At 41.5% G+C, this 20,035-nt stretch overlaps 1 protein-coding gene across 1 annotated transcript in view; it reads right to left on the bottom strand.

The window, feature by feature from the left end:
• LOC103261307 (laminin subunit alpha-3) overlaps nucleotides 1-20,035 on the bottom strand; it is a gene marked incomplete at both ends in the record, with an annotated part of 202,142 nt that overhangs the window by 21,385 nt on the left and 160,722 nt on the right. Inside the window, 5 exons of the mRNA XM_021712821.1 lie at nucleotides 347-453; nucleotides 5,063-5,143; nucleotides 7,823-7,932; nucleotides 13,458-13,571; nucleotides 18,198-18,428. Of these exons, the coding sequence (XP_021568496.1) occupies nucleotides 347-453; nucleotides 5,063-5,143; nucleotides 7,823-7,932; nucleotides 13,458-13,571; nucleotides 18,198-18,428 (643 nt within the window). The remainder of the gene's footprint in view (nucleotides 1-346; nucleotides 454-5,062; nucleotides 5,144-7,822; nucleotides 7,933-13,457; nucleotides 13,572-18,197; nucleotides 18,429-20,035) is intronic.

Below are 20,035 nucleotides of genomic sequence, written 5' to 3'. Positions count from 1 at the left end.
AAGAGTACTTTGACTTCTTCAGACACACACATGGAAGCAGACGTGACGACAGCCCTACTACATCACAGGGAAATCTCAGTAAAATCACCTAAGTAGGGTCTAAGTTATTTTAGTTAAAATTTTTTACATTTTAAAAACAATAGACTTTTTAAAAATAAAAAAACCCAAGTGAAGGAAATTATTCACAAAACTTTTATGTACTACCTACCATTTCCAGGACTGTGAAAATAATCTGTCAGCTGGAATTGTGTATTATGCTTCCTGAAAATTTGTGCTTGGATCCTAGTCCTGTTATTTTAGATCAGTTTTGTAAATGCAGGTTAGCAGACGTATGCATTAATCTTACCTCCAGTGAGGGGGTCACAACTGCCCAACTGGCCGTTGTTGTTACAATCGCATTGTTGGCAGCTACCTCCAAATTTCTGAGGATTCCCGAAATATCCTGGTGCACATCTACACAAAATATAGAAAGGAAAAGAAATGCCCAAATAACTCAGCATTTATCCCATCCAATTTTCTCAATCTCTAGTTCTCTGTCTGGGATATTGTAACCCCATGGGAGGAAGGCTGTCATAGACTTGCAAGAATGAATATTTCTCAATACAGAGCTACTTAGCCCTTGAACTTCCTCATGGAAATAAATTTGAAGTAAGATTCATATCATTTGAAATTTTTGTGTGAAGGAGAACTCTTACTATTTCCTGTTGCACTATTTCAAGTTTGCATAATTCATATTTGCACTAATGGCTGCAGTCTCAACAGAGTCTCAGCAGCTAAGAGCAGTTACAGCTGCTACCTTTGGCCTTGAGTCTTTGTTATTCCAGATAATTTAGTAATGAGACCTCAATTCCTGACTTATAAGTTTAAAGATCGCATTTCCTTGAGTCTTAGAATTTGTTTTTTTAAAAAGTAAAATAAAGACATGCTACTGTTTCTGCTAGTAGAATGCCAATAAAAATATCTCTGTCAGCCACGTTCCACTTCCCACCCAATCACACTCACGTTGCTTATAAACTGATGTGTGGTGTCTTATCACCAATGGGATTGATAGGCTTGAGAAAATACGGTATTTAACTCTTTTCCCAAAATGAAAGCTTTGCATCAAAAAACTTGGGCAATTTCAGCATACTTTACCAATGTGTACTCAGGTGATATGCAAAGGATCAGGAAGATCTGACTGGGCTCCTACCTCCACCACTCACTAGTGTGATCTTGGGCTGTTGTCGTAACACTCTGAGCTTCAGTTTAATCAATTCCCCCATGAAAACCAACTCCATGAAAACACGACTTTTTGGCTATTTTGCTTGCTAACATATCCCTAGTACTTGGGATAGTGCCTGGCACATATTAGGTGCCAGATATATGTTTGTTGAATGAATAAATGATAGAACTAATACTTAATTTGGCCAACGGCCATAAGAGGAGAGATAATGTAACAAAGAATCTAGCACTATCCCTGCACAGAATAGACACGCAATACAAGGTTGCCACTATTATAAGACATGATAAGATATGCATTTTCTAATTGATAACATTTAAACTGATTACAGTTCAGAAAATAGATAGGAAACTCATGTATTCCCTAATTATTAAGAAGAAAATTGGGTTCAAGTGGTTTAACTAAGTCTACTAAGCAAGGAGATGATATATTGATAATAGGGGTTTACTTTGCGACCAGCCCAGTATTTCACCTAACAAACCAAGCTATGCAGAAGATCTGTGTTCTAAAATACTTTATTTTTTTTATATGTTTTACCTATTTCTAAACTTTCCACATAAAAGACACAGAATTACAAAGTACCCTCTGTTAAAGTCACACCAGTATTCAGGAAGTTTGATTCCACCTCTTCCTGACTCTTGCAAAGCATGACTTATTTTACAAGGAATAACCGGTTCTCTTCTCATTTTATGGTAGTGACTAAACACAAAGCATTGGAATCAAACTTCCTGATTTCACAGATGACGTTACACGTTTGTCATCGGTGGCTCTGTGGGGCCGAGGGAGAGAAGGTGAAAAAGAACATGGAATACACTGAGAAGCCTTTTCTCCCCTTCCCCAAGGCTGGTTGCTCCTGCTTCTGCCCAGTCAGACTCCTCATCATGTGTATTCCAACTTTTCACCTTCACAGTCCTTGTATTTATCATTGCGTGGACAATGACTACTGCCAAGAAGGATGCCTGGGTGCTCAAACCATGCTCAACAAATAAAAAGTGCTGCCATCAAAATGGCACTTACCTGTGAAGAAGCTAACAAAAACATTTTTAAGCAATGATAGCTTGTTTTCTTGAGACATCAAATAGTATAACAAACATAAGCTGAGAAGAGAACTGTTAATTAAAAATTTCTCTTCAAATGAGCCGCTTGCCAAATGAATGTCCCATGGAGCCTGTTGCTGTTTTCTGCTTCATTGTTTGTGAAGGACCATGTGGAGAATTAAATTTGGAAGCCTCTCCCAGGTGGAAATCCTGTAGCTTTTTTTTTCTCTATTTATTTTATTTATTATTTATATATTTATTTTTGAGTTGGAGTCCTACTCTGTTGCTCAGGCTGGAGTGCGGTGTCACACCCATGGCCACCACAGCCTCTAACTGCTGGACTCAGGTGATCCTTCCGCCTCAGCCTTCCAAGTAACGGGAACTACAGGCACGGGTCACCATGATTTTTTTTTTTTAGTATGAATTTATTGTAGAGATGAGGTGTCACCAATTTGCCCAGGCTGCTCTCGAACCCGTGGGCTCAGGCAATCCTCTCACCTCCGTCTCCCAAAGTGCTGGGATTATAGGCGTGAGCAACGTGCCCGGCCAATCCTGCAGCTTTTAAATCACAGAACCTGGAATCCTCTCCCAGTCCCAGCCTGCACTCTACTGTGGTCCATTTAGTCCAGTTCTCCCATCTCTCACTAATTTAATCATTGTTTTTATGTCTGTCCACCCCTGGACTGGAAAGCCCTTGAGAGCAGAGTCTGTGCTCTGCTTGCTAACATGTCTCTAGTGCTTAGCACAGTGTCAGGCATGTACCAGGATCTCCATACATTTTTCATTGAAAGAAAGAACGAATAATACATATGAGGCAAGTGTGAGAAATGTTCCTTTTGATGAAATGGAAAATGGAAAATAGGAGGACCTTAAATTACTCTCTTTTACCAGTGTCTTTTCCCATAGAACAGTGTCTGGGTTCCGCTCAGTCTCTCCATCATGAGGCAGACTCTGCCTCCTACACGTGGCAGTTATCCTCCAGCCCCTTGGCCTTTCCTGCATTGATTTCCCAATCTGACCCACCCTCCACCTTCAACGTCTGGCTCTACTGGGTTCTAGTCAACGCTAGACCTACCAAGGTCCCACCTTGTCCATAAACATTTCAGATAAACCCATTCAGACAATGACCATTCTTTATTATGAAATCTGCTTACATGAATTTTTTTGGTCAAACTCCTCTAGAATTCTAATGTATTTTAAAATGATAAATAATTTTCCCTATGAATTGGCAGATATTTTTAAATAATGATCATTTTGAATATCCACTGGGGCAGACAGTCACTCATTCTAGTAGAAATGTAGCTACCTTTCTGGAGGGCAAACTTGCAAAATGTATTAAAAGCCTGAAAGACCTGTCCTTGGACCAGGGATCCACTTCTACAATTATACAATACCTTGAGGATTTACGGGCATAAATATTTAGCTGCAAGGATTTACTTTTAGTGTTGCTTTAAACGGAGAACAGTCAAAGGATCTCCAAGACCAAGACTTGGGGCTTATGGAACCTCAGTGGAAACTTTTTGGTCACTGTCGTGGTGTCATCAAGGAATACTTATTGATATGGGAAGATATTACTAACATAGTACTAGACAAGAAACAAATCAAAACAGAGAGTAAAGCAGACATCTACTTTTGTTTTTGTTTGTAAAGTCCATGTACTTAGAAATGATCCGCAAGAGTAAAGCATTTAACAGTGGTTTTCTGTAGGTAAAATGATTATGAATAGGTCTGTATGTGAGCATGCACAAGTATCTAGGGCTAGGTAGGGTCTATATCGATTCTTTGCTCACCTGTAGTACACCATTTTAATGAAAAATGTGTTGATTTTATAATAGTTGTTTTACATTTCTAAACATGTTGACCATATGATTCATTTTTCAAATGGATACTTTTCCAAGTATGTATGTACCATCTTCCCAGCTATATTTTAAGTATCTTTTACATCTGTCACAATACTTGGCAGTGCCCTCTACATAGGAGTCAGTCATGAAAATGTACTCATGAAAGTTTGGCACTATAGTCCTTTATAGTTAATTTTATACTTTCTATTCCATAACATTTATCCTTCTGTTTCACAAACATTACTGAACACCTGTTATATGAACAGTACTAAGCTAGACACCAGAGATTCTGAAATATGGGAATAGAGAAGGATGTGTGTGTATGTGTTTGTGTGTGTGATATCTAGAGCTGTGGATATGTGTATGAATGTGAGTATTTATACAGTTGTATGTATGTACAGGTAAGTCAGGATATGTGGGGGGGATAGGAGGTTATACTGGTATGCAGGAATGAGTTTATATGGGGGGTAGGAGTATCAGGAATATTTGTGGGGGAGGGGTATATAGGGATGTATGTGGAAGGGATTAGGGGTATGTAGATATTTGTGGGAAGGACAGGTGTATGTAGAGATATGTAGAGGGAGGAATATTTAGAATGGGGGAGGGGTATACAGGGATAGGTATGGGGGAGGGGTGTGTAGGGATTCGTGTGGAGGTCCAGGTAAATACAGGTATGTGGGGGATGTACAGGGCTACGTGTGGTTGTGAGTATGTGCTGTGCCTCGTTTTCTGACTTCTGAAACATGTACATAGCAAGAAAGACAAAGATGTTAATGATTTACTCAGTGAGCAATATTGTATTTTTCCCCAAGAGGCGTTTTTCTAGGCCTCAGTAAAACTCAGCCCCACCCCTAGCTCTGAGCCAGCACCCAGCAGCACCCCACCCACAGTCCAGCAGCTGCAGGCAGAGCCCAGCCCACCCCACCCCACCCACCAGTCGACTGAGGGCAGGAGGCAGCACTCACCTTTCGCACTGTGTTCCTGTATATCCAGGTTTGCAAGAGCACCGCACGTTTCCTCCGTTCACAACACAGCCGGTGGCAAAGCTTAAAAGACGACAGAAAAGGCCCCAGTAAAAACATAAACTGATAGTTAGGCTTTCTGCTCATTATTGTTATTTTTTTTTACCACAAAGGATTGACTTGCATTAAGTGAAAATGGAACCCCAGAGTGTGGCTTCTTTTTGTATGAAGAAGGTTTTGCCCATCAAGACCTGTGGAGATAATGATGAATTATCTCAGCTGACACTGGGCAAATTATGGTGAATATGGACTGAAGGCATTGATTTTATTTTTGGCTGGAGAAGTGCATTCTTTACCTTAAGACAGAGCAAAGTAGCTCACTCTGGAAAAGATGATTACAACAGCATTTTTCCAGGAATAACAAGGAAGGAATAAAACAAGTCTAGGCAGAAAAAAGAACAGAGAGCTCTGATTCCTTAGAAAATTTTTCTCCTTGTTTATTCTAGTTCTTTTGTATTGGGTATATTACCTTCTTGGAAAAAAAAGTCATCGGGGTGGCTATAGCCCCATAAACAGGGGCACAGGGCACACTCTCCATTTTAGCATTTCTGTGGGTATAGTCATTGGCAATTTTTACATTTTTCTCTAACAAAGTTGTGGAATTTTGATCCCTTTTCCTTTAGCTGTAAACTAATAATATTTGAGAAACAGATTTTTTTTAAAACAAAGAGACCATGCAAAAGCCCTGTTGCCTGTGAAATGTCTACATCTGTCCATTAAACACTACACCATTGTAAATCTCAGAAAAAAAACCACTCTATTCCATTTATCACTTGCTGGTTAGAGAGTTCTTATTTGGGAAACATCGTTTGGGCTATCAGATGGTTACAAAGTTAAGGGACAGTTGGAAATGTGTCAGCACTATTAATATTGCTGGAAGGAGAATTAGATAAAAACAGAGAGTTTTCCTGATAAATCTGAGAAACCATGTGTTATTCCAACAGCATGGAAGCTGGAAACTGACCTCGATGATAACAATATGCTTTGCAAAAAAAAAAAATGAAAAGCTTTTTCCAAGCACTTGGGTAGAAATCTTGCTGCTCTCTACTTTTACCAGTTTCTGTTCCAACAAGTCTGGGCAAGCATCAAGTGATAGATCCCTTTACGAGTAAAGCTGCAGGACTGGGCAGGCCTCATGGGTATCAAAGGCAGAGATAGCAAAGCAGAGTGAATATTTCAAATACGTCTCTCCAGAAAAGCCACACTTGGGCACGTGACTTCTGTTGAAGTTAGGACTTGGCCAATTTGACACTGGGCTAATAGCAGGTTGACCATGGTCCACACTTGTTTCTGAGCTTGTGTACTACTGATATTTTATCAATATCTTCTTGATGTTCAAACTGACTCATGCTTCACTTAGCTTGTTGTGTTATTCTTTGTTTAGACTCTACAGTGAACAACACATTGTGATGAGCAGGCATATGACAAGGTGCTAAGCCCAAAGAGAACACAGATGGCCATGAAAACACAATGGTAGCTTCCTACCTACATAGTCTGTTGGCCACACTGGAGCTTAACTGACAGCTTGGATCACTCAGAGGCTCAGAACTCGCCCAAGGCTTCCATTGCTCTGAAGATGAGATCCAGATGCTTGACTCTGGCCTGCAGGGCTCTCCAGGATCTGAGCCCTGGCTGCTCCACCAACCTCACCTCTGGCCTTCTCTCCCAGTCTGCCTCTGTCAATCCTGTCTTTTCACTGTCTGGGAACACATCATCACTGCGTCTCCCCTTCTGTTTTATCCTTGCCCTGGAGCCTCAGGCTAAGATACCGCCATGGCTCCTTCCTCAACTTCAGGGTCCTTGGCTATCTCCCTAAAGCAGCCTCTCACTCTCAATCACAAAACCCTATTTCAGAAAATGCCAACTCTATTTGAAGTTATACTTCTGGTTTTGTTTGTATATATATTTATTGAGTGTGATAACCTCCCCTTTCTCTCCATCCCACCCCACTCCAGGTAAAGCCCCATGAGATCAGACTCCATCCATCTTCTTCACATCAGTTTCCCCAGCACATAGGAAGCCTAAGGGCTGGCCCCATACAGGGTTCCAAGAAATAATTGTTTAACTACTAAATGAAGAGCTAAAGAAGAAAAGAAAAGAAAAAAGCTCAGAAGAAGACAGCTTGGAATGACTGTTTATTTTGTTTGTTTGTTGTTGCTTGTTATATTTGTTCTTTTTTTAAGAGATAGGCTCTCCATCTGTCACCAAGGCTGGAGTGCAGTGACGTGATGAAGGTTCACTGCAGCCTCGAACTCCCGGGCTCAGTGATCCTCCTACCTCCGCCTCCCAAGCAACTGGGACTGCAGGCTCATGCCACCATACCCGGTTGATTTAAATTTTTTTTTCTTAGAGACAGATCTTGCTGTGTTGCCCAGTCTGGTCTCAAACTCTTGGGTTCAAGCGATCCTCCCACCTCAGCCTCTCAGAGCATCATTTAAAAAATATCACAGCTTTATTGAGATACAATTCACATATCATACAATTCACCCATGTGGAATGTACAACTCGATGGCTTTTAGTATATCCATAGAGTTGTACAACCATCACCACAATTGATTTGAGAACATTTTCATCACCTTACAAAGAAACCCCCCACCCTTCAGCAGTCCTTTCCCATTTGCCCTCATCTCCCCTCCCACCCCAGGCCTGGGTAACCACCGAGAGACTTCCTGCCTATAGGCTATTTTCTCAGTTCTACAGTACCTGTTGGTATGAGGACACGGGCAGGCCCTACAGGATCCGTGGATGGCATTCCCATAGTGACCCTCCTTACAGCGCTCACAGTGCTCACCCGCTGTGTTGTGCTGACAGTTCTAGGGACAGGAAACAGCACAATTAACAGCAACTGGGTACATTGACTCCTTTTCAGATCACTGTCATCGTACTCACACAATCAGAACTCAAGTCCTCTGACGTCACAGCGATATCTGTTCCGCTAACCATGTCTTTTTCCTGACTATCTAATCATTGTTGGTGCTAAAACATCCCTCAGTGATGTGGTGCATAATGTGGGGAGCCTGATGTAGGGGAGACAGACCAGGGGCTTCAAATCCCACTTCAGCATCTCAGGTTGTGAAATCCTGGGGCAAGTTCTTTCCCCTCTCTGTGCTATCTTGTTGCACTTTTTTAAACATCAATTTTACTGATGTAGGATTTACACACAATTGTAATTTTCTTAGAATGTACAGTTAGAATAATGTTCACTTTCCAAGACCGTTGGAGGATTTTTAAACGCAAAGTGTACTAGGCCCTCAGGAAATGTAGATTCTTTTCTCTCTTCGTCTTAAAATTGCTTCTATACAAATTACTTTTCATTTTATGTCATAGTTTATGTAACAATGAGGTACTGAAGAGTGAAAGAATTGAAATGTTTTAACACATAGAATTTGTTAAAACAAAAGAAGTTGCACAGTCTTTGAAGAAAGCATTCAACTTAATTCCAGTGCTCGAAACAAGTAAGAACTTAATTTTATCCAAATTTTTACTTAAGTAAAGTCAATTATTTTCATGTTGACACCTAATGAAAGTTGTTCTTCAATAAAGTGCTAAGATGATACAATTTTGCAACTGAGCAGTCTATTGAGACAAAGCCTGGTGGATTGAGTTGAATTTGTTTATTCTGTGGAAATTTAAGCAGGGTAAAAGCTTGCTTGGTGTTATCCTAGTAATAACGATTTGAAACATTCAGGAAAACTCCCCTTGCTGTGGGCATTCGACAATTCAGAGACACTTTGTGTTAATTATATGGCCTGGAATTACTATAATTTTTAAAATGTGCTTACTTTTTTACCTCTGGATGCAGAGGCAGTGCCAGTAGGAAACGTTCATAAGTAAGTTTTTAAGTAACAGCTGAAGCTAAACCGGGGGAAACAATACATATGTATATCCCAAGAGGACATAGCTTGTTTGCAACGGAAAAAATTGTCCTTCAATCACAAATGTCATCGCTTTTTCCAGATTGGACAAATCTATCCTTCATAAAATTTTGAGTCACTAAAAATTATATGAAACACTAAGATGTTAAAATATCCTCTCATGCTTTTTTCTAGATATAAGCTCGTGCTATAAACACAGGAAATTTTGGAGAATGTTTCTGAAACCATGGAGGGTCTTTAAAGTAGGAAGCTGCTCATATGTTCCAATTGATTATCAACACAAAGCTCATCCCTGTGCAGAATCCCTCCTTCTCCAAACTTTCCTGCAGTGCGGGTTCCTCCTTGAGGTCTGGACACCAGGAGGACACTCCACTGTGGAGTCCCTTTAGAGAGGTGTAGGACACCAGTTGATTCCCTCATCTTTATGGTACAGAGCTGCCCAGACTGCTCATAAAACATCTGCCCTTTGGAACGCATTATTTTACCTTTCCATTTTAGTTTTCTTTTTTCAATCCAAATGACAATTTTAAAGAAGAACATGCCTGGATGGATATATTTTAGTCCTGTGTCTACCTAGCTCTGAGGCTGAAAACACTGGCCACATAACATGGAGAAGCAAGAATTGTGGTGAGGACCTCTGTATCCTGCTGAAAACACTCTAAACATTAGTCCTCCTCAGGGGATAGGGGAGAGAATTGTGGAAGGGGGTTAGAACCCATATTGCTTAATAAAGTTCCATAAGAATGTCTGAAATGTCCCTCACTGTCAGTTGAGAGTGGCCACCCTCGAAGCTGTCTGCATCAGTCCTGCAAGTTTCCCTATCAAGTTTCCTTGTGTTTTATTGTGAGTGAGTGAGTGAGTGAGTGAGTGAGTGAGTGAGTGAGTGAATGAATGAATGCTTCAGGAGCCCATATCCACTCCCACAGCATGTGCTCTCCTAGCTCCATTTGATACCAAATATCGCTTGGGCATTTCCTAGATGCCCAACTATGCTAGGTTCTAGAAATGCAGTTGGATTGGTGTCCTGGGTAAGTATAACCCAGTAAATAGACACACTGAAAATCATGTGAAAATTAAGATGACATGGGAGCAAGAGGAAGGGCAGCTGACCCTCCCAGACCCTCAGGGAAGGCTTCCTGGAGATGCCACTGCCTGCAAGGAGGAAGGAAGAAGAGGGACCAGCTGAGCCCAGAAGTCAGGGAAGGGCATGGCAGGCACAGGGAACAGAGCGTGCAGAACCTCATTCTCTCATGTAGGGGGAAGAAGAAGAGGCTGAAGTGCAAGGTGACCGGGAGGCAGCTGGAAAGAGCCCCAAGATCAAGACTGTGCTGAGGGGCCTGGACTTCCTTCCCTCTGCGAGCCTCGGGGGGGGGGAGCACTGTGTTGGCTATGAACTGAAGATGAGTCATTCTGGGGCTGGGGGAAAGGCAGACTCATGTGGCAGGGAATAAAAAGAAGGAAACTGAAGAAAAAAGATGAGAAAAGGAGAGGGACACGGGAACAGAGAGGAAAATAAGGGGTGATAGAGCCAGCAGACAGTAAAGGGAGCTGGGGGAGAGGAGAAAATATGAGGAGAAAGGAGGGCAAGCAGAGAGGCAGGGGCCTGAGGAGGGACCAGGGAGCCATCCCTGCAGGTCCCTCCGGCTGGTGGCACCTATATAACGTACCACCTGCTGCTCCTGCCCTGGACACTGGACACATACTGCTGTTCCCACAAGGAACTAGGCTCCGTATGAGGGGAAGACAAGAAAACCCAGAATTATCTTTTGGAGGGCGGGCCAAAAGGTAAGGAAGTGCCCTAGGAACCCATCAGCATCAGTGTACCAGCTATTGTTGAGAGACGCTGCATGGCAGCCCGAGTCCTGGCAAACAGATGACTGGTTCTTCCCCCCTGACGATGCACCTGTCCACACCATGCTGAGTGTTCAGCGGTTTTTGATCAAAAATGGCATGACTCCCGTGCTCCTCCCTATCTACTCAGTCTCGCGCCAGGGACTCTTTTTGTTTCTCTGGATGAAAAAAGTCCTCAGAGGGAAATGTTTGGCCAGTGTGGAAGAGGTGAAACAAAAAAGGTAGAAACACTAGAAAGTATCAATATGGATGAGTCCCAAAACTGTTTTGAGCAGTGGAAAAAGTGTCTCGTTTTTATACCTAACCCTGAATTGTACCCGACATTAAAAAAATAAAAAAATAATAAAAAAAAAACTACCTGGGAGGCTTAGGTGGAAGGATTGCCAGAGCCCAGCAGGCGGACATTGGGGGGACTGTGAGCATTCCACTGCACTCCAGCCTGGGCGATGGAGTGGGACTTCGACTCATAAATAAGTAAATAAATAAATAAATAACAAAGCACGCGCGCGCGCACGCGCACACACACACACACACACACACACACACACACACACAAAAGTTAAAAAAAAAAGAAAGAAAAATCATCTCAATAGGTGTATTGCAACAAATAGACAGTACCTTGAAGGCAAATGAAGTTTAAACACATAAAAATAAAGACATAATTTTAAAAATAAACTCGTTCTGGGTTTTCTTAGGCATCCCCCTTTATATCTTTTTAAACTGCAAAGTTTATTCTTGAAATGACACAGAGATAGGCACATGGTGAAGGTGCCTGATTTTAAAAATTTACTTTAGACCTTGAGAGGTGGAAGTCAGTTTGCAGTGGAATCCGTGGAAAACCCATTTGCTATTCATAGGTACTTGATTTCCTCGCAACTGTTCTTTGAGAATGAGAGTTGCAACCTTGGCTTCCACGCAATGGACGAGTTTCAGAGCAGCACCAGCACTCAAGACTTGCTATGGAGCAACTGAGTGCACACGCGGGCTTCAATTGTGTGTGTGTGTGTGTGTGTGTGTGTGTGTGTGTGTGTGTGTGTGTTTCTCCACCAGACAGTAAGCCTCTTGAGGGTAAGGATTATGTTTGATGATTTCAACCCTAGCACTTAGCTCAGTACCTGCCACACTAGCAGATGCTCATTAAGGATTTCCTGAATGAACAGTCTCAAGGCCACGTGGCCATTAGGGACAAGTGAAGACAGCTACCAAGAAAGGGATGGGAAAGAAAATCTTGTTTGATTAAAATACAAATTATGACTCTCACATGTTATCCTTTCACTGGGTGAATGGGCTTTAAAGAAAATTTCCTTTGTTCTTTGGCAGCTGTTATAAGGTGGACTTGACATCTAGCAATGGCAAGATATGCAAATAAGATATTTATTTTTAGTTCCAGCATCTACCTGTGTTACACACAACATACATTATTATGCGTCAAACATAAATTATTATATAGGAACACAAGCTGAAAAACACTATTTCTCAATGCCTTTTATTTTATTTATTTATTCATTTGAACTTATAAGCTTCTAATCCAACAAAATATTCTATTAGGCGGCTCTTTACAACAATTTCCTGTTCTGACCTGTCCCATCTTGCAGAGGAAGCTGTTCCCTGGGCCATGCAGAACGAGCTAGCTTAAAACAGTCTAGGAACTCAAATAGTTGACACACTCTGGTTGCATTACACAACACCCAGGAAATCTGTGCCAGAGGGTGCATTTCCCATTGAACACTACACAACAGGGGGTTTGTATTCCTGGGCGTGCTGACGCTCTCTCCTTCCCTTACCTGTCCTTCCTAACTGAGGAGGCTCTGGCCACCAGAGAGAACTCTGATGACAGGGATTTAGAAAAGCAGAATGAAAATGGTTCTGCTTCAGGATGCAAAAGAAACATTTCCTAAGCAACTAATTTTATGGGGGAGAATTTGTATGAAATATTCCAAAATAAGATCATCTTCCAGTGGATAAACTACAGTCATCCAAGACTGCCTTGATGTCTTGAGAAAAAACGAAACAAAACAAAACAGTAATAAAGGGCACAAGTAGCCCAAGGATGCCATGAGGAAGGGAGGGGTGAGGTGGGACTTTCCATCATCCATATCCTCCCCTCACCTGTCTTTCCCAAATCCCACTCTGTCTCGGCAATGATAGAGTTTGTGTTGGAATGACTGCATAAGAGCCTCAAGCCTTTCTCAGCTCCTTCTTCTCCCATTGCTTTATTTATTGAGTTATTGCTTATCTGGCTGCAACAAGCCCCTCCACGCCCACAAAATTGAGACCCAGAATAACGGCCCTGGTTGATTATATCCTGACAAGAATTAAATCCCAAGATCCACCCACTCATATCATTTAGTGAAGCAGAGATTTAGAAGCTAAGGTATAATCTTATTGTTCAGACAGGTGTTCTCTTTTGATGGTACATGGAGGAAAAAAACACAATGTAGAATAATTCGGCCTGGAATTATTATTATTATCACTGCAACCTCCTATATCGACATAGTGACCTCGGTGTAGGGTTTGGTAAGAGACATGACACTGCTGACTCAGGGCATAATAAGGGAAAATGGGGAGAAGCATATTGCCTGATGATAGCAGTAGTGTATGAATTTACTCACAATACATATTCCTGAGCCATCCTGGCATCGATTTGAATGTCTGTTGCAATTGCAGGGAACACACCTTCCGGTATACAAGCCTTTGTGATCCCGGTAGTATCCAGGGCTACAACCCTAGTTTTCAAACAAAAATGTTTAATCAGTACAAAAGAAAGAAAACAATTACTATCCAACACATGTGACAATTCTATGAAGTATTCACTTTATTTTTAGAGACAGGGTCTTGCTATGTTGCCCAGGCTGGAGTGGCTATTCACAGGGGCACTTATAGTGCACTACATACAGTCTTGAACTCCTGGGCTCAAGTGATCATTCTGCCTCAGCTTCCCGAGGAGCTGGGACTACAGGTGTGTGCTCCCATACCTGGCTGAAGCCTTCATTTAAAACAATCTTCTTCCCTTCAGTCAGTGTGTGGATTTCTAATTTCAACCACCAGCGGGGTCTACTTGCTTTTCTGTCGGGTTCTGTTTGGTTTCCAAGTCATGGTGGGAGTGTGAGCCATATGGCGGGGAAGTCAGACAGCGGGCAAGTGAGGCGGGGAAGTCAGAGAGCGGGGGTGAGGGGGACTCCTCCCTTTCTCACATCAATTGTTTTGAGGGCGAGAAGGGGGGTTAAGCAGTGGAAAGAGAATCAGGACCCCAGTCCTTAGGGAGGAGGACATTTAAGAAAATCACTTCAAGACCAAGTTCTCTTTGGGTAGTTGCTCTCTCTCCCAAATGTGGCTGTAGGCTGGTAGAGGGAGGCAGTGTAGGAGTGGGAGTTGGAGTGAGGAAATAAGGAGTCTTAATGGGAGTCTACACAACGATGGCACAGCCGGTGAAATTGCTTCACTGCCACTCCCTTGTCTGTGACCAACAGGGAACCCAGAGAGAGGAGTATGCTTGAGTTTCCACGTATGTCTGTTCACAAATGTCTGGTCCATGTTAAACACACTGCAACTCCGTCTGAGTGGTCTCCTTGGGTTGTCTTGTTTTCTTGTTCAATAGTTCTTTAATTATTTCTATCTCCAGTATATTGCCTCTCTCCAGTATAATATTATACAAGCGATTATTTTTCATGTGAATGAAAATAATTAGTTTTCTTCTCATGAACTAATATCTTTTCAAGATAATTCTAGTTAAAGATGCCTCCAATAGACAAAAAAAATCCTATACCAGCCATTAAAAATTATATCGGTATCCACTTTTAAAGAGAATTATAGATATTCTCTATTTTGGCAGAGATAATCAGTGCACAGATTAAAATCAGACATCGTCCCTAGTTTTTTTTCCTGATCTCCTATATGCCCTATCTTTAAAGGATCAAGAAAAATTAATATTTCAAAATAAAAAGGATAGGCTTTTACCTAATCCTCTTTAAATAGAACATATATCTGAAAGATTCTGAAACTGTAATCAAAGGAAATCTTGACCGGAACGGCCCATTCTCATTTATCCACGGCCATCAAGGTTGCTACCTGTCAAGTGGAAGACCAGAAGACACCACCTGACAGGAGGAGGAGGCAGAAGCCTCATGTGCTCCCCAGGTGGAGTCTCCCAGGTGCTGACAGGAACTCCTTCCAAAATTACCAGTGAATGCACAGCTTACACAACAAGACCAGAATTTCCAATACAGTGTTCCCTTAAGCTATTAGGAGCAATGTTTAGGCAAAAGAATACAGTGCAAAGAAATAGATTATCTTATGTGTTATATGAATAGGCTTGTCTAAAGGGGAATCAAAATATGAAAGGAATGTTCTTTTGCTGAAAGCACAACTGAGAATGAAATACAGTCAATGATGGTACGATTTTATCTACAATCTTTGCTAGTAAGTGGTAAGTACCTTATAATTATCACCATATAGCACATTACCTGCTTATAAAATAATTGTATTTGGTGAAGAACAGATGATTCAAAGAAACAAATAGATCTGGTTAATGACAACATGTCTGAGTCAAAGCCTTAATTAAATATGCTCTGGGGGGAGGATAGTCTATCCTGATTAAAACCAAGCCATCCATCTTAAGCTGCTTTTTGATTAGAAGCAGGAAAAAAAAAAAAAAGACTCTGCAAGAGTTATATATCATATGACTCTCAAAGGATTTATCAGTTACTAAAATATAATCATTTTCTTATCTCTTAAAAAGCAAGCAAAACCATATTTTACAAAAAATTCAGTTCAAGTATTCAGACTGTATTTAAAACTTTCTCTTTAAATATATCCCAGTATATTCTTTCAATAAAGGGGTTTTGTAACTAGATAAGATTTTTTTTTGTGATGATTTTTCACGTTCAGCTTTCCAGTGAACTTTTGCAGTACAAATGATAAAATTATGTCCCTACCCAGTTTCCAAGGCTATTTCACCAGCCAGGATCTATTTCTCTGTAAGTATACATGTAACATCCAGGAAGTTTAAGTAAAGAGAGCAAATTTTATTGATGCTGCATGCCTGGCAAATTGAAGCAAGTCTGTTAGGTATTATGCAAACTTTGATCACTTTTCTTCAGCATGGATTTCTCTTTTTCTCATGTTTTCTTCATGGGTAAATTTTCTTCCAAGCAGAATTTGGAAACCTATAGGCACTGGACTCTTTTGTCCTGAGGCTTGGGTTACTCTCTAAAGGGCATTAAGTTTCATAGTAAATTAACATCCCACAAGCATGCATGCTCTTAACTGTCTCAGCGTTTCCAGGTGGGCTGATGTTTATGGGGTTTGTGGTTAATCGCTCAGGAGAACAATCTGTCAGGTACTGTAATAAACACTGCCAGTCAATGCAAAGACAGAGAGGCCGTTGCCCCTCCCCCAGCCCACCCATTCTCTCATTAACCACTCTAACTTAAAATGTCACAAAGCTGGAAACCCCCATCCCAAACCAAAATTTAAAGGGAGGTTACCTGGCTGGGTCTAAACTCCACATAACTTGCTTGCAGTTGACTTTGACCCGGAGGCCGAAGAAATGGTACCCTTTGCTGCTGCTGTGAATTGTATCCCAGACACTGCCCCAGGACTGCCCCAAAGATCCACAGCCATCCCGGGCTACAGGCTGACCGCCTCGCTGCGGGGGGCATCCTGGTCCCTGGGCGTCCTGCTGGCTGCGCACAAACCTCTGCCTCTTCCTCTTATACCTGCCCTTCCTGCTCAGTGCCTGGGCCTGCCTGACTCAGGTAAGGAAGGCTGTCTGCGGTAGGGGGCCCCACCTTTAAAATTCACACATGAGTCAGCCTGTGCCAGAGTGCACATAACAGTCCCGCAGGTAAGCGTGCCGCTCTGTAATTCCTGCAAGGTGGGGCAGGCATCACCTTGTACCCACCTAGCCCCACAGACAGCAGTAGGTGATTAGAGCTGCCATAAACCACACACTGAGTCACAGGCAGGGACTAAGCGCTGGGCCACAGGGTGGTAATCCAGAGGTCCCACTTTTTCCTCTGGGCTGTCTATTTTGATCGGGCTGGAAAAAAGATGGTGGGAAGGAGGAAGAATGTAGGCAACCTGTGGGCTCAATGTTACAGCTCAGGAAGTCACCAGAAAACTGCAGGTAAGATATTTTTGGCAGGTTTAAAAAGTAGAAACTTCTAGGTGCAGATCACCTTGGGGTTTTCTGCTACCAAAAGGCCAGGAAAGAAAGTGAAGGGTTTTGCTAAATTTACATACTTTGGATGTATAGAGTACACGGAGTGCCAGTGTTTGCTATTTCCTACTATCTGTACTAACATTGTGTTTCCCTCTTTCCTTTAGAAAAAGAACATGTTCACAGCTTAAGCTATTAGTTTCATTTTATAGCACACTTTAATCACCTGAGGACAACAACTCTGGTCAACTGAACTTCAGATAATGAGGACCTGCTGAGAGTTAGAAAATTGGAACATGGTATCCCCTCACAGTATCCAGAATATTCTTTGGAATTCAACTCTGTGGGGGAAGGAGGGTGGGGGTGGGGGGTTGTGACTGAATGAAGCCCTAAAATAAAGACATAAGCACATCCATCAACTATCAGGAAAACAAGGACTCAAATACTGGAATGCTGATTGGTAGGCTCCTTTGTTAATATTTCGTTTTTTAAATTGATACATAACAATTGTATGTATTTATGGGACGGATAGTGATGTTTATTTTCTTTTCTTATTTTTTTGGGTTGGAGTCTCACTCTGTCACCCAGGCTGGAGTACAGTGACATGATCATGGCTCATTGCAACCTCCAACTCCTGGGCCCAGGCAATCCTTCTTCCTGGGACTACAGCTACCATGCCTGGCTAACTTTTTTTATTTTTTATCTTTTTGTAGAGACAAGGTCTCACTATGTTTCCCAGGCTGGTCTGAAACTCCTAGGCTCAAGAAATCCTCCCATCTCAGTCTCTCAAAGTGCTAGGATTACAGGTGTGAACCACTACTCCCGGCCCATAGTGATATTTCAATGCATACCATGTCTAGCAATCAGATCCGGGTAATCAGCAAGTCCACTGTCTCAAAATTTATTATATCTTTGTATTGGGAACATTCAATATCCTTCTAGTTATTTGAAACTATATATTATTGTCTTACTTCTGATTATTCCAACCTCCAGCATCTATTGATCTCCTGTGGCTTTCCTGTGAAATTTGTTGATGTCTTTTTCACATTTATTTCCTGAAGGGAGTCTCGGTAAGATATAAGCCCAACAGAAAGTTGGACAGAGAAACAATGGACACACCCAAACCATCCTGCAGTGCTGGAAAGTAGCCAGAAGCCCTGGCCACAGAAGCTCCCTGGGGAAAATTTCCTACCTGACATGAGTCGCCCACGTAGGCAGGGGGGCAGGCACATATCTCCACATTGTGTGCTACGCGTCCACTTCCTGTGTCAGAGGCCTCCTCCAGCCCCACCTCACCCAGGGTGAGCCGCTGCGTCTCCGTGAAGTGGAGGCCTCTGATGCGCACACCTGCCAGTCTAGACAGCACTGTCATCAGCTCTTCCCTCGACACCGGGGCACGGCTGCTAGCGTGTCTGAAATATCCCTATTCATGGAAACAGAAGGCAAGGTCTTCCTTGGCAAGCTCACTTCCAGGGATCCCAAAGAGGCAGACACCCAGAATGGGTAAGAAAGACACTTATAATGCATAAGGCAAAATAAAATAAAATAAGATGGGGAAGCACCTTTTAGGATATTTACAAAGAAGTCAGATGTCCCAGGTATCATGAGAATGGTGGGAGAAGAAAGAAGGCAGAAAATAGGGAAATAGGGGCAATAGGATGAAATAAGATGTCTCAGTGTCATACTTATTTTAAAATGTGCTTTTGCTTGTGCAAACATACGGTGAGTGACAAACATGTAGCAAAGAAAGGCATATAGAAACCAACTGAGTCGTGCAAGCCAGCCCGTTCACTAAATGTACATGGTTGTGATAGAAGACAAAAATCTTTTCTTGCACACACTCATATTATTTCATTTTGATCTTTTATTATGGTAAAAAAAAAACCCACATAACATGAAATTTACCATCTTAACCACTGTTGACTGTGCAATATTGTTAATTATGAGCACCATCTTGTACAACAGATCTCTAGAACTCAGTCATCTCACAAAAGGGAAACACTGTACCCATTAAATAAAAACTCCCTTCTCCTGCTCCCCCCAGCACCCGGCAGCCACCATTCTCACTGCTGTTGCTAAGAGTCTGACTACCACCAGTGTTTATCTTTTTGTGACTGACTTAGGCATAATGATCTCAAGGATCATCTATGTTGTAGCATATGATAGGGTGTCCTTTCTTCAGGCTGAAAATTTCTCCATTGTGTGTCTGTATACACATATACATATACATTCAGGTATATATGTGTAGATACACACATTTTTTGGTCTATTCATCTGTCTATGGACATTTAGGTTGTTTGCACCTTTGGCTATTGTGAATAGTGCTGCACTGAACATGAGTGTGCAAATATTTCTTCAAAAATCTTACTTTCAGTTTTTTCACAAATATATGTTCAGGAATGGGATTGCTGGAGCATATGATAATTCTATGTTTAATTTTTTGAGGAACCTTTCTACTGTTTTCCACAGTGGGCGTACCATTTCATGTTCCCACCAATAGTGTTCAAGGGTCCCAGTTTCTCCACATTCCTGTCAACATTTGTTATTTTCTGGCCTTTTTTTTTTTTTTTTGATAGTAGCTGTCCTGATGAGTGTAAGGTGGTATCTCACTGTGATGTTAATTTGCATGTCTTTAATAATTAGTGATGCTGAACATCTTTTTATAGAAAAACCTATACTTTAACCTTTACCTTCTGTTGCCTCCTTTAATTGTTTTCCCATTTCTTAAATTGGCATAGTAATACCAAATAGCTCAGAGTCATTAGGAGCGTTAAAAAAATGAAACGTCATAATGTATATAAAGTGTTCTGCACACTGCCTAGCAAGTAGCAGACATTCAATAAACAGCAGCTATTATTATTATTACTAACATAAAATATAATACTTATACAATTTTGATTTATATTTGTAACTGCTTGAGGTATAATTTACATACAAAAATATTCCCTCATTTTATTTATTTATTTTTATTTTTATTTTTATTTTTTAGTTGGAGTCTCACTCTGTCACCCAGACTGGAGTGCAGTGGCC

Source organism: Carlito syrichta, unplaced genomic scaffold (assembly GCF_000164805.1).
Source record: "Carlito syrichta isolate Samal-C Ts95f unplaced genomic scaffold, Tarsius_syrichta-2.0.1 Scaffold303658, whole genome shotgun sequence".
Classification (NCBI taxonomy): domain Eukaryota; kingdom Metazoa; phylum Chordata; class Mammalia; order Primates; family Tarsiidae; genus Carlito; species Carlito syrichta.
This window is presented reverse-complemented; position numbering and strand designations above follow the sequence as displayed.